The sequence below is a fragment of the Danaus plexippus genome, chromosome 10, assembly GCF_018135715.1.
Source record: "Danaus plexippus chromosome 10, MEX_DaPlex, whole genome shotgun sequence".
NCBI classification, from domain to species: Eukaryota; Metazoa; Arthropoda; class Insecta; order Lepidoptera; family Nymphalidae; genus Danaus; species Danaus plexippus.
Window position 1 is genome coordinate 9216340 of NC_083543.1, and position 14885 is coordinate 9231224.

Genomic DNA, 14885 nt, shown 5'->3' on the forward strand with positions numbered 1-14885 from the left:
TCTTATTTGTTTTTATTCAACAAAAACGTACATGAAGTAAATTCTGTTGAATTTATAAACACGAAAAAATATTAGTATTTATGGAAATAATTTTATTCGATTTTATGATGCCTTAGACGAATTTCTACTATACACGGTTTGTTGCTAAGTAATTGTACATATTAAGTATTTTTATGGACTGGTGGCTGTAGATCCGACTTCTTGAAGCAATTTCCTAGTATAAATAAACACGAACTAACATTTTTTGTATGAGCTTTTTATCAGTTTTCTTTTGTTTCCTCACCAGTTTCTACAATCACACATATTGTATCCAAAAACCGATCAATCCGGTCAAGAATGATATAACCCAAGTTCCACACGGTTAAAAGAATTTTCAAACAGACATCTTCTAGTCACTAATGAACTGTTTTCCAGCTAAAAAAAATCTTTAAATTATTGAACATTATAAGTTGTTTCTTAGAAAGACAGTAAATAACACAAATATATTTTATTATCATTTTTATTGAATAAATTATTAGTGTATGTATACAGAGGCGATGGTTCGTTAGGGTTACACTGGCATTGTTTGACAACGCCCGAAAGTTCGAGAAGACGACGACACTCCTGGAATACAAACTATATAATATTTAACGCGTATTTTTCTGTCAGTCATATATACAACAGTTCAAGAAGCGTCGCCGTCTCCGGGAACAGCACTACTTTAACAATGAGATACTTAAGTCTAGCCAGTTTGATGTTCATTCATCTTGTACATTGATGTGTTTTATTGTGACTGTGAAATGCGCTTTACAACTACAAAAAAGAAAATGAATATTCATAAACATGACGTGTTCTTACTTTTATAAATGGATTTCAAAACATCCCCCATCTGTATCAGAAGCTATGACATACGAGTAACATAACATTAATACATACAAGAAAGCATATCTACTGTCTACTTTTTGATAGACTATTGCCGCATTAGAAGTGAATATAATACAAGGGAGATGTTTTGAACATTAGAAGATACGGTATGGAGTCAGCACGTCGATCATTACAGAGGCTTCGAATATTAGCCTAAATATATTTTTAATAATCGATAAACATCAACAGGCTAATCCTAATTTTATAATATACGTGATCCGTACTAAGGCAGTGTTTTTGACAACATGTAGATTGATATTAAATTAATTTAAGTTACATAACATTAACTTTGTTATTTGTCTCTTTTATACATTCTGCTCATTTTCTTACATTGAAATTAAAATCAGTTGACGCCTCGAAGCAATTCAGTTTTGAGTTCAAGTCCTCTATATTAGTCAGCGCTCACATGAGTTTCTATAAAAGATCCAGGGACTCCTTCCTTCCTTCCTTTAGAATTTGATTCAAATAATTGAATTTAAATAAGATCTCCTGATGAAAAAGTTTGTATTTTTACTTGTTTGTCAATTGATATAAAATTTTCAATTGCTCCTTACGACGAAGATTTGAGGATGAAATCCCATTACAGAATACTCATTCTAACGGTCGTGGTGGGAACTTAAAGTGCTTTATGTATATAGAAATAATATACACCAAAAACATATCCAAGTGAGTTATTAAAACATGGACAACATTTGAATAGTATTGAACCTGACTCCTTATTTTTATTTATTTTCATTTTATTTGTCAAAGACGTTTCCGAGAAATTCGGGAAATTCACCTTAATAATTAAATTGTATCGTCGGACGTACGAACATATATGTATATATATACATAACGTATAACGTTACATTTCTGCAATTCTCTTGAATTCTATCCAGGGGCCATGTAATACGATAATTCGTTATAACAATAGTTAATGCCTCATAATAATATCAATCCACATGTCGTAAACCTAAAACATCAGTACTAGCTAAAAGGCATTTCGTCATAAACAACTCGACCGCTTTTTATCAATAACATGTAACGTATAAACTTTCGCAAAAACTACATTTTTTACGCACCACAAATATTAACTTCCATAAAAATTGTGTTTTAGTTATTTTGTTTTATATTTCGCGATATTATTTATATTATAGAAGTATAACAAAAACAATTCATTATAAAACTTGACATTTAAAATAAATTTTAAGATTCTATATAATATTCAATCATGGCAAAATGACCAGGCGAGAAGAGAGATTTTTCGTATTTGTGCAATTTGCATAAAAATTTTTTAAAAAAAACTTAGAAATGTTTTTAAGACTAGAAATACCTTTAATAACGCAGACTCGTGGATCGCATCATTGCACTAAATTTAAACTAAATTATGACACGAAAATCTATAATTACAAATCCATATACACATTTGTTATTTTACAAAAATTTTTACATGCCCTAAGTAAAATTATCACATTTTATAAAAAACTATCTTAGCACTGTAACTAGACAACGTACAATAATTTAGTGACTTCGCAACGACTAATATTGTTCGATATAATTTCGAAGATAATTTTAGAATTCTAACTATTGCCAAATATTTATTAATCACCCTCAATACATTCGTTACAACTATTCTATAATAGGGGACATTTTGGCGAAACCGTGAAGCCGACGAAGGACACATGATGTATTTTAGCTAATTATAAATTTCAAGCAACAGTATAGTGATCGGTTACAAATGTCTAACTTTATCACAACTTCTATAATAATGAATAAAATAATAGGATTCCCGTATTTGTATGTCAGGAGTGTGTTATGGAATTAATTAAAAGTGTCTTACTCCTGAGAGGTTAACGATTCTATACAACAGCATGTTTTCAATAGTCACATAATCCACCCAAAAATTTAACAGTCTGTCACTATTAACTCCAATAAGACGTCAGTAGAACACACAAACATGAATTTCCACCAATCACCTAGAGAAGAATAACATTTCTTCAATCAACTCCATCTTAATGTGAAGTGTCTCTCATTGTTATTGGCGTCACCATCCGTCCCCCTCTATCTCTAGGTCTTCCGCATCTTGCATCTCCCTCTAGCTGGAGGTCTCCGTAACTTCCGTAGCCCTCAGAGGTCGTGTGTGCGGAGCTCGTCGATGTTTTCCCTCTCGTCGTTGTAGCGCGGCGCTCGTCTCGGCAGCCTGAGAGCGACCGGCAACAGCTCCGGCATCACGCTGTGGTGAGTCACGAGGGCTGATAGGGAACTGAACTCCTTCGTGAAGCCCTTCAAGAATAAACAGGTGTGTAGAACATTGTAAGCGGGAAATTTATTGTCTTATAGACATATTAATAAGACTACTGAGGATTCTAAAACCAAAATTTTGGAGTATTGTACCACGATATCCGTCATATCAAAATACATATGCAATAACTAAAATAATGAAAAGGTTATATAAAATTAAAAAAAAAAATTACAGTATATTTACAACATAATAATATCTGCGGTACAAAAAATACTCTAGTGAGATATAGGAATACACCCTAAGAGTGTATCGAGAGCTACATTATTGGGAGAACAAAAACTCTTGTATAGAAAAAGGACAATAAATAATTGCACTAGTACAGTAATAATTCAGATAACATACCTTGATTTTGTATCCCTTATTAGTTCTCAGTATTAGGTAATGGGCGATGCCGTGAGGAGCGAAGTCCCGGGGCACCCGCAGAGACAACGCAAGGCAGCCCGCCTGAGTGGTGGAGGCGCGGACAAGAAACGAGCCCGGGGTCTGCGCCCCGAGCACCTCCAGGGCTATCTGCAATGTTCAAAAAATAAATTTCGGACAACGAAAGAATTCATTACATCGGAATCAGGCGATGCAGTTACTTTACAATAAAGCTTTTACTAGTTTGTTTCTTTATTTACAGTGTTTCATGAGAAATGTGAAATGAATAGAAGAAAATGTAAAATGTAAGAATAGTCCATAATAACCTCTCTAGGGATGCCCTGCTGGAACCATGGAGCGTGTCTCAGTTCAGGCTCCAGAGGTCGCAAGTTACAGTTGTTGTTGTTACCGGAGGCTCGCGAACAGGAAGACTCCCCGGAGGACGAGGAGCCAGCACCGCTTCCGCTGCCGGGGCCGGGGCGGCTACATGTATACAAGGTGATGACAAGAATGTGAATTCATTCAAAAAGAATAAAAGCAATGAGAAGTTCTTTTTAAAACGATTGATTCGCATTTTACAACGTCTGAGTATTCCAGTATCACAAGTTCAGTACAATAATATATTTAATATTTTTTGTTTCAGGTTTAACGTATATTTGTTTTTTTTTTTTTTTTGATTAGCGAACAGAACGGAAACTTCAACCAACAAAATAAGAAGAAAAACCGGACAAACCACTTTAAGGTTTTGGCGAAACAAGGTAGCAATTGATTTTGAACCGACTTCAAATTGGCGTTTCTTGCTCCGCGGATCTGTATCTGTATCTGTTACGACCCAAAAAACGGATTTGCCTGATGTTTTGCGCATTTATAAGTCCGGTGTTGGTATTTTTTGATGTTTTCTTGAGAAACTTTTAAGAAACTAAATATATTTGACCTAGTCTATTTTCCTCTAAGAAACACCAGCGTATCGTCGTCTGGCTTTAATACTTCCATATTTCGTTACGTTCTGGATGTATTATTATCATTGTATTTTTTACCCGTTTGTAATATTATTGCAGGTTCTGAAGTCTGGGTCCGGCCTCTGGTCCCGGCGAGCGTCTCGACGAGCCTCGGCTTCGGACGCCTCGTTGATGTATCCTCCGTTAAGACACAGCGGGACGTTGGTTGGGCTGGAATGTTGGGTGTCTCTATAATCATTAAAGAACATTAAACTGTGACGTCATCAATTCACTTATTTTATATAAATATATATTCTGTGTGTATGTATATATAGGAACTGACGTAGTGGGCGTATCTGTCACGAGTGGCGTCGCGTCGTCGTCCGAGGGCTGCAGCAAGGCTCCGCTGAGTCCTAGCGCGAGTCTTTTCATGAGGGGAGGTCGCTCCATTCTCTCGAGTCTCTCTCCGAGTCTCCTGTAACAGCTGAGTTCTGTGGGTGAGTTCCAATCCTCCGAGGAGCTGGGACTGGCCTCGCTGGCCTCGCTGGGTTCGCTCGCATCGCAGCCGTCCAGCTTGGACCCGCCCATTATATCGCATTGTGATGGAGACCTGAAATATTTGAAATATATTAAACTAAGAAAAGTTATTATTAACGAGCATATTTTATGATTATATAAAATACGTGATTTATTCCTTTCAAGAAATATATAAACAACGATTAACTTCGAAAAACTACAAAAAAAAATTTTTTTAAAGTAACATAACCTTAAACGAACATAGTGAAAAATCATCTCGTGTGAATGGAATTTTCGGTACTAGAAAGCATACTTTACGGAACAGTTTAATATATAATATATTATATATCAAAATACTTACAAAGATAGATTCTTACAACATTTTTAAAGTAATAGACTTGTGTTTCTTCGTTTGCCGTTCCTCGTTAAAGTTACACAAAACTAAGCGAACATCATTTCAGGTGTTCAAAAAAATAACTTTTTTGTGTGAAGAATATAATATATGAACATTAGTAAGAAAAATAATATATTTTAAAATAATGATTTAATTAATTTCTTATATTATTTTTGTGAATATTAATTAAAGTAATAATAGTTTACCGGTCCAGTCGGTGAGGGTAATGGTGCGTCAGTCCCGGGAGAGTGTCGGGAGCACGAGGGCACGAGCCTCCACTTAGCTCTTTGCTCTGAAAAACAATTATAATATTCAAAAATATATTGTATTTTAAATAAGACGCTCTTTAACACAATAATTGTTAACAGATTAACATATTGTTTCGATCGTAAAGCTCAGTAGGTTTTTAATAGCGATGTTTAGTTTATACTGCTTTAAAGTTCACACATGAACGTTACCGGATTAGCGTCTAAAAAACTGTAATCCACTTTCTTAAGTATTTTCGGAAATCCTTAATTAATTGGTGCTTTTGTCAGCGAACAGTAAACCAAAGTCAGGTTATAAATCAGTCGCCCGCGCATTCCTCGAATGGAATGCGAACCGACGACCTATCGCCAACTCATGAGTGCCTTTATATTCACAGTTTTACCTTAAAATGAACCTTATACGTATAAGTTTAAGATACATAAGGGCCTCCAGTGAGAGTAAACCTTTGTTGTTAACTGACTGCGTGCAGTTATCGAGAACATTTCGATTCTCGTAATGTTATTTAAGAAAAAAAGATGTAATTTTTATCTTTTTTATTTTATTTCTTATTTAATTATATAATATTTTAAATTATTGAAAACGTTGCATTTGTATGTTTTGTCTTAACATGATTTTGTATGAGTGAATAACATATATAAACATATTATACTACATAGTGTTCAGTGTAAGATGATTGTGTTGGTCAAGATGTTCATTACAAATGATTTAAAATTACTCGAGTTTTTCAAACTAATCTTTTTAAAATATATAAACACCTTCAATGACTAATGAAACAGGCAGCTTATAGAAACACAAATTAATTTCATGTTTCTCCAAATTCCTTTATTAAATCAAAGCTATTCTTAGCCTTTTATTTTCAATTTTCGGCCCACTTTACTACGGATGAATTGAAGTCACAGAAAATCTCATTCTATACTCTACTTTATACAAAATAAGGAATATTTTCGTTAGACACAGTTTAATTCTCGACGGATATGCTGTCGCGTGACAGAATTCGTTTAAAATAATATTCGACATCGCAGACAAATAGTCCTGTTGTGTTTTATTTTAGTGAAAGAGTCTCGAGGGTGAACCCACATCCGACTTAGACGCTTGAATTATATTCGGTTATTAAACATCGCTCAGAGCAATTAGGCCATCGAATTATATACCTTTGATGCAAAAACATTAAGATTGAATGATACTAATTTCGAAGCAGTCTGACAAGTTTATTACTTTTAAGTTAAGGACAGATTTTTTTTCAATTATATATCTCGAGTATAAGAAATATAATATGAGCAATAAATTTCAGCGAGGGAGAGCGGCCGCCATCCGTCAGAGAGGACAAAAACTGATCGCGTCTCCCATCAGGCCACTGACGAGAAAACGAAGTTGATGCAGTCAGGGGTTTATTGAATGACGTGTTTTTATTTTCTCTGCAAAATAAAATCTCCAACTTGTCGAGAAAGAAATATTATTATTTTACTTCACGTTTATTTTTATTTAATAAAATATAGTTATATATATTAAGAATAATCAAAGTGCTCACAAAAGTCGGTTCTTTATTTTATTCAGCCGGGTCATAATTCTGATACATGTGCTTAATACAGTCGTATTAATAAAGTAATAAAATATAAAAGATTATTTGTGTTAGTTGGCGCTGAAACTGATATTAATAAATATTTGTGCAACACAATATTCACCGTCCGTGTTCTCGCATACAAGAACCACATTAGAAATAACACGATTGAATAGACAAGTACTTGAAATAACATGTTATAATACATATTGATATTTCTTTAAAGCTTTGTAGACCTTAAACATATTTTAATCATATCATAGAAGGGGTTTTCTATTTCACTTGATCTTGCTTAAACTGACATTTATGTGTCTGTCTGTGCTTGTAGCGAGTCGATAGCGACAGGATCAATATTTATCGCGTGATAAATTCATTTAAATCATGATCGGAGACGAGTGTTTGGAACATTTAATGTGGGGTTCCATTAAACCACACAGAAGACAAAATATTAGAAGCGCGTGTTCAACATGACGTTCGACATTACTGAATTGATTTACTTAAAAACGGAGTGAAAGAAGAAATATATATTAACTACATATATTAAAGACGCCACCTTAATACTTATAATATATTAATTCTTCATATAATATAAAATTTCACATAACTCCAAAAACAAAAATTAACATTGAACAGGTTCTGATGTAAAAGAAATATGAAAAATTAATTTTTGATCCTGATCACATATTCAATATTTACATATTTGTATAAAGTTAATTCTAGTTCTGGCGATGTTTTACAAGAATTGCCAATCACATGTATGTAGGTACAACATTTCTATGTACACATGAAATACTTTATGTTATTGTCAGAACGCAGTAAATTACAGTACAGTATGAGTGATAGTGGCTGATGATGCCGACGGTGGAAACATCAACAACAGAGCACGTTTTCTATCAGACTAACGGAGCTTAAGATTTGGGAACAGATTGTAATGATCGGACGAGCCGTTATGTTGGGACGGTGGACGGTGACATAAGATAACGTATATTGAATTATTTTTATAATATAATCAAACAACTTTCAGATCAGTTGATTATTATAAAATAACTTTACAGACTGATTTCGCATTTTTCTGAAGAATAGGTATTGTACGCAACGTAATTTTTTATAATCACACTACGTCACTTCCGTGATGTTTACATAAAACATGTCCGCGCCAAATTAATTATATTATTATAATTTGAATGGAATCGATTTAACAACATCAGAACCTTGAAGGAAGCTCGCAGCTGAGTCCGCGTGTGTCACTCTGTTCAAGCGAAAGTGAAATGTTGTTGTAATATGATAGTCGGGAATCGAAACATTCGTACGAGACGAATGAAATAGTTTTACTACCGACCATCAGTAGGAGAATAATGAAATATTCCTTTGTTATCAAGAGATATTTAACATAATAAATATAAAGAGAAATCTGTACAGAGGGGATTTGGAACTATAGTAAAATGAATTTCGTCTATAAATTAGACCACACAACTGAACTGTGTCCCAAATAGCGGGGGCGGGTGTACAAAGCAGTTTTTTTTTGAAGAATGTCTTCAGAGATCAGACACGACATCTCCGGGCGAGTCGTTAGAAGCGATTCACTCAGAGTCGGACCTTCACACGCGCCAAAGGAAATACTAAAATAGACATTCTTTCAATAACTGAGAAATATATAAAACTATTAAACGAATATTTTAAAGATTCTTTAGACATCTCGTAGCTCGCTCATAACACTTTAGTTTATGGTTGACCTGACGTTCGTTAAAACCAGACAGCCGACATTAAACCGCATTCGCTTCTCGAGACCACATCCCGTTTTGTACAAACATTGTAAATGAAAATCTTACATCAATTGTAACCTTCCAAACAGTTCATTAACCCTTAATTAAACCTAAAATGAATGCTCGTTTTAAAAATATATTTTTCATAGCTCTGTAATAATCTCGTGGTAAAATTTTTATGTCGGCCGTAATAAGTTTTTATTCTACGATGTGAGCCATTCTATATGTTGACTATTATGAGACTTGTCTCTACTGCATTGAATGCGCCACTCTTTTTAAGTCATCCTATTCACTAGTATACTTGTGTTCAATATATTTTCAACCTATGGGAGCCTATATATAATCCGCCCACACTACAAATTAACCGAATACTTTCTCCATAATAAACCCTGTTATGAAGTACGTCACAAATACGTTACGGGAGCTTCGCACGACAATCTGCGTGATCTCACATCTCTTTCTACATTATGTCAATGTGTATAAATCGATCTCTGTCTAACGTCCGCTTTCAAATCCTCATTTCTTCGAGTCGGCCTTCATATTTTGTACAAAAAACTTTGCCTTTAATAACTGAAAGAGTTTATTTTCACTCAATGTTTTAAGACACGTGTTACACCTACATACAAGTCAAGGACAACTTATTTTAGGTACTGATAATGAAATGATTATTTCTAGCTCGCTTTTGTGTGTAATGACTTAATTATAATTAAATGTAGATGTAACCAAACACAAAGAACTCCTAGAGAATATAAAATTATAAGGATGAAATAAATATGAGTTTTAAAAGTCGTATAAAGTAAAGGTCACGTCCGTAACCTTTTATAATGTAACTTTGAAGTTTAATGAACTCATGCTTTGAACGTTATTCTAATGTTGGTAGTATTGTTTGTTGTATCTGATATGGTTATATTTATTGTTAGTTGGTCAAATTGAGATGTCTTTCGGTTGTTGAAGAAGTTTGTATATGTAGTAAGTACTTTAAAATAATATTTTTTTCTAATATGTATATTATATTTTGCGAAACTTAAGGAATGACATTTATTAAAAAATTCTGGTTAATACACCAAGAAAGGAAAAAATCATATTCTAATCATAAAGTTTATATAAGAACTGTCCCTGGAAAACAAATCTATCCGCGAGTTTACGAACTTCAGGATAAAAATAAAATGTTGTTTTATGTTAGGCTAAAGGCCACTCTTTTCTAAAAATTTTTTGAACAGATCCAACAAAAAAAAACATTCATTCAAGTTATTTAACTTCCTGATAGTAACTGTAGAGAGTGAGTGATAGTGAGTTATATCACAGTGATCTTTATCTCTGTGTGTAAGTCCTCTCTCTCAAGACGAAACGTTATATATAAAATAGAAGAGCAGTGAATCTGTCGACCTGAATGTAAAGATAAAAATAAACAATCACATTCAATAAAACACAGGAAACACAAGAGTATTAAGTAGTTCTAATAATAAATATATGTATAATGTTTATAGTTTTAGTAAGTCCACATCATCATATTAACAATATATTTTATATTTAAACCTGACAATTGTAAAATTCACATAATATGTTAAAAACCCTCAGTTTATTACGTGCAGTAACGAAATGAATCGATCTCATAAACGTGTCCGCTGTAAATAATATGAACCTTGTTTACGATCTTTTGAAATAGACTCTCGTTTATTAGAAACATTAATTTTTCATTAATACATTATAATTTATTAATGCTCCATCTATTAAATCTTATATATAAATGAGCTGAAGTATTTCGAACAGAACTACTAATTGCTAAGAAAATTATGGGTGCTTAAAATTTAAACGAAATAAAAAGATTATAGCATACTATTATAAAAATATACAAAGTAATCATATTAAAACATAAGAAAAAAATAATTTTTGCATAGGAATTATTACACTTCGAAATAAAAACTAGACTAATACAGTGTCATGTAGAGGGCAAAGTTAAATAAAGTTTCAATTTAAATTCCTTACAGTCCACTTAGAGGCCATTAGAGCGGCCGCTGGCACAGAACACTAAATCTTCATTATACAGAAGGGTTATTTGTTTAGACAATAGCAGGTGTAATTTACAGGTGGAGTGTGGAGGAGGAGGTGGTGGTGCGAGCAGTGAACATACCGCACAGAACGAAACTAAAATAAATATATATTGTTTGATGTTAAATGTTAGGAAAAAAAACAATCCAATTGGGCCGGCGTTTTTTGAACAAATGTCTATATTTTGTGACGTCGCAAAATATTTGCTATGTTATATATAAATGAATAATAGAGGGCATAGAAACGCATGTATGTATGTATGTGTGTATGTGGGTTTGTATGTTTGTTTGATGGTAAGTATCAACACACCCAGAGTGGAGCGGAAGGTTGCAGTTGCGACGCGAAAGCCATCCGGAACGCATCTCCCACTAACGCGTTCAGCTCCTCGGCCTGAAACAGACACAATCATGAATCAACGCCTACAAGTGAATAAATATATTACCATATGTGTATCTCCATTAAAGCACATAATTAACGTTTCAAAACAAAATTTAATTTGTCCTCTTGCATTACAAATATTTACTATTTCCACCATGAACATTCCGCGTCCCGTTTGAAGATGAAACGCAAAGCTTTTTACGACTCCAATATTTCTGTGGTTGTTTCCAGCACATGAATCCGATCTCTCGGTAGTTAATTTTACGATTCATATTTTATTTCAGTATTTATATTTTATAGTTTAACATTTATGTTGTGGTCAGTATATTTTCTGTAATGCGGAAAACTCCTGGCAGACTAGTCGAGTAAGTTCAGCGGCTGTTGTAACCACATTAACATATTAAGTCTCCACATTTACTAGTTACTTCAAAATCTAAAACCTAAGTCGTTTTCTAGATTTCATGGATGTATTAAACAATGCTTTGAATTATCCGAACATAAATTTATATTTTATAAAACGTAGTGAAAGAGTAAAAATTGTACACAACGTTTTTCACAAGAAATGTTGGTTTATATTCTAATCCTTTTTCTACAGAAAACAAAAGGAGATGTGAGGCAGAACTAGTTAAATAAACGGGGACTGGATTCATGAAACGTTAAACAAAAAGCCTGTAAAGTAGCACCAACATCCGTTCTCTGGGATATAACGGAAGGAGCGACGTTTCCTGTTTATACATGTTATAATGACTCTGTCATACAAATTACATCAGACATTCATCTCTAACAGAATGATACCAGTTTGAGGGAAATAAGAAATTTTAGATATAAATTAACTAACAATAAGATTTTAATAATTTCAAATCAGGATAGACATCTGTACTCATAGGAATGTTGTGAGACGTATGTATATATTTCTTTGCATGAAGTTATATATTTACCTAATTGTAGTTAGTTTTCATGATTTACTTAGTTTTCACTTCTGGTTAATATTTCATGGAGAACATTTTACATGATGAAATTAAGTATTTTTCAAATAAAGTAGAAACATATTTTTTTCTTAATATATTATTATAAGGTGTGTAATGAGTTTTATTTTATACATCAAACTTTAAGCATATTCATGTAGTAGGTACCTACTTCAGATGCAACACATTTCCAAGTTTTAATTTTGCTATAATTCTGTCGTAAAATATAAACTATTTCTATAAAATTAATTAAAACTCTGAAACCATTTCAAATAAGTGCTATTTTATATATATATATATATATATATTTTCGGATGAGTTTACTTGTAATTACGTAGTGAGAAAATCTTAATTGTCACAATTGATCACATCAACTTATTTATTTCAGTTGTTTTCCTTCACAAATCTGTAATCGGACAACATGTACCTTAAAAATATTTATAAGATGTATATAGACAAACAAACACACATATTGCGAGTTTAATAAAATCTTGTGGTACACCTCCCCCTTTTAAAGCTTTTAAAACGCATGTACTTAATTCTTATTTAAAATATATAATCCCTACAGAAAATATTATATCAGAATCGAAATCGCTTCCCACGTACCGCATCGTTTCGGACATCGTTAAATTGTAATTATTGTATCATTGATTACAAAAATGTGAAATTTATTTTACAAAAGACAATTAAATTTTAAATTAGAATATATAATTTATCTTTGACTCTTTAAATTACATCTAAAGACGGCTCTCTTATCAATACATCCCAGTTAATGAAAATTGGTTCGTGAGATAGCACATTAAGAAGCAACAAACAAACATATATGTGGTTATTTAGTTTCCATAAATGTAGTGTACTTTGTGAATGTAATCAAGAAATAAGTTTCAACTAATATCTTCCCAGTCAGCTCCCAGAAGTTTTTCCGTTTCCTTAAGCATATCATAGTAAGTACATCTCCACCATAATAATCTATCAGCCATCATATTTGAATTCACGCTTATCGTATGCATATTATTTCTCACACGATCTTTCATTGTATACCTTGCATCCTTCTCCTGACACGCTCACACCATGCGAGCCTATTTCTCCCTAATTTCTCTGTCACTGGTGCTACTGCCAAACTACCTCTAATACTCATTCTTGATTCCATCCACTCCCTTACCCTAGAGATTAATCATGTAAGTGACAAATGACATATTATTATAAGAAGCGGTCAAATAGAAATGCTTATAATCGGACACCCACACCTCGATGGGGAATCGATCAATTAAAATTCCGATAAAAAGTCTGCGTAGTAAATGAATTCGTTCTCTCAGCTCGTAAACAGATAAGTAACACTCGAGTATTTTCTTGCTTTATTTATCGACAGGTTTTTATAGTTTCTTCCTTATCCAGCTGAAGTGTTGGCGATGACTGAGTTTATAAACCGTACAAGGTGTGACGTTACTAACTGGGAAGGTTTTAACGAAATATATATGTGATAAATAAATAAGAATATGTGACAGATAACTTACAGTTCGATGTATGTACTTTAAAAAAATGTCCCTTGTAAAAGTAATTTTATTACCCTTTTTTACTTTATCGTGACTTTTATAAAATATCTTGTTAACATTATTTTCAGGACTAAATTAGATAAATATTTTTAAAGCAATTATCTTTTAGAGATTTAGTTGAAATACGTTAACAATTATAAATATATGTATTTGGTTTCAATACCGCAGGTTAAGTTCAACATGGCGGTTCCCAAATATGGAGAACTGAATAATAATCATTACATTATCCATATGATATTAGCAAAACATGTTTTCAATAAACAAATAACTTAAAATAATTATTGTGTCATCAAAGAATTTTTTTTCATAGATTGGTTTCTACCGTAAACTTTACTTAATATTTAAAAAAATAAAGTTCATGGAATCACAGCGTTATTCAGTTTGCCGCCTTCGGGGTAGCGTCACTGTATTAGAAAAATAACAATTTCTTGATAAAACAAGAAACCACACTCAAATAAATAAGTAAACAACGAAATTGCTATCCCGCAATGTAATAGTCGTACATTGTGAGAACAGGATTCAATCGTTCCGTCTGCATGTTCCCGAGCCGCAAATACTCGGTAATACAATATGAGCCGCGCGCCGATGATACACGCTCGCTTTGTACCCACACCACAAACTGGAACCATAAACAGAGATACAGACGACCGACGGAACAAACATATTAATGATTTAATTCCATGGTACTTAGTTCTATGTAAATACAACGGAGAACATCATCAGAAACTAACCCTCAATGCTTGATGCAGTCTAGAGCCTAAGTTTCATCTATAACTTGGGAACTGAAGATGACTAAAAAATGTCTTGACAGAGAAATTGATATTCATCTAAAAACGTAATATAATACAAATATATTACGTGTACTTTTTTTGTATACTTTTAATAGAATGAATCCTTCAAAGCTAGAAAGAACGAGTCGTACCGCTTCCAGTGTGTCGCCGGACTTAATGGATTCGTATT

At 33.0% G+C, this 14885-nt stretch overlaps 1 protein-coding gene across 3 annotated transcripts in view; it reads right to left on the minus strand.

The window, feature by feature from the left end:
- Window positions 1-483: 483 nt before the first annotated feature.
- LOC116766723 (EGFR adapter protein-like) overlaps window positions 484-14885 on the minus strand; it is a 175095-nt gene continuing 160693 nt past the window's right edge. For 2 of the 3 annotated variants that reach the window (XM_032656783.2, XM_032656787.2), the window contains 7 exons: window positions 11339-11419; window positions 5599-5684; window positions 4826-5092; window positions 4582-4731; window positions 3871-4027; window positions 3527-3694; window positions 484-3165 (listed from right to left, as the gene is read on the minus strand). In XM_032656783.2, coding sequence (XP_032512674.1) covers window positions 3010-3165; window positions 3527-3694; window positions 3871-4027; window positions 4582-4731; window positions 4826-5092; window positions 5599-5684; window positions 11339-11419 — 1065 coding nt within the window. In that variant the 3' untranslated portion in view covers window positions 484-3009. The remainder of the gene's footprint in view (window positions 3166-3526; window positions 3695-3870; window positions 4028-4581; window positions 4732-4825; window positions 5093-5598; window positions 5685-11338; window positions 11420-14885) is intronic. The other variant, XM_032656786.2, reaches the window with a different exon arrangement.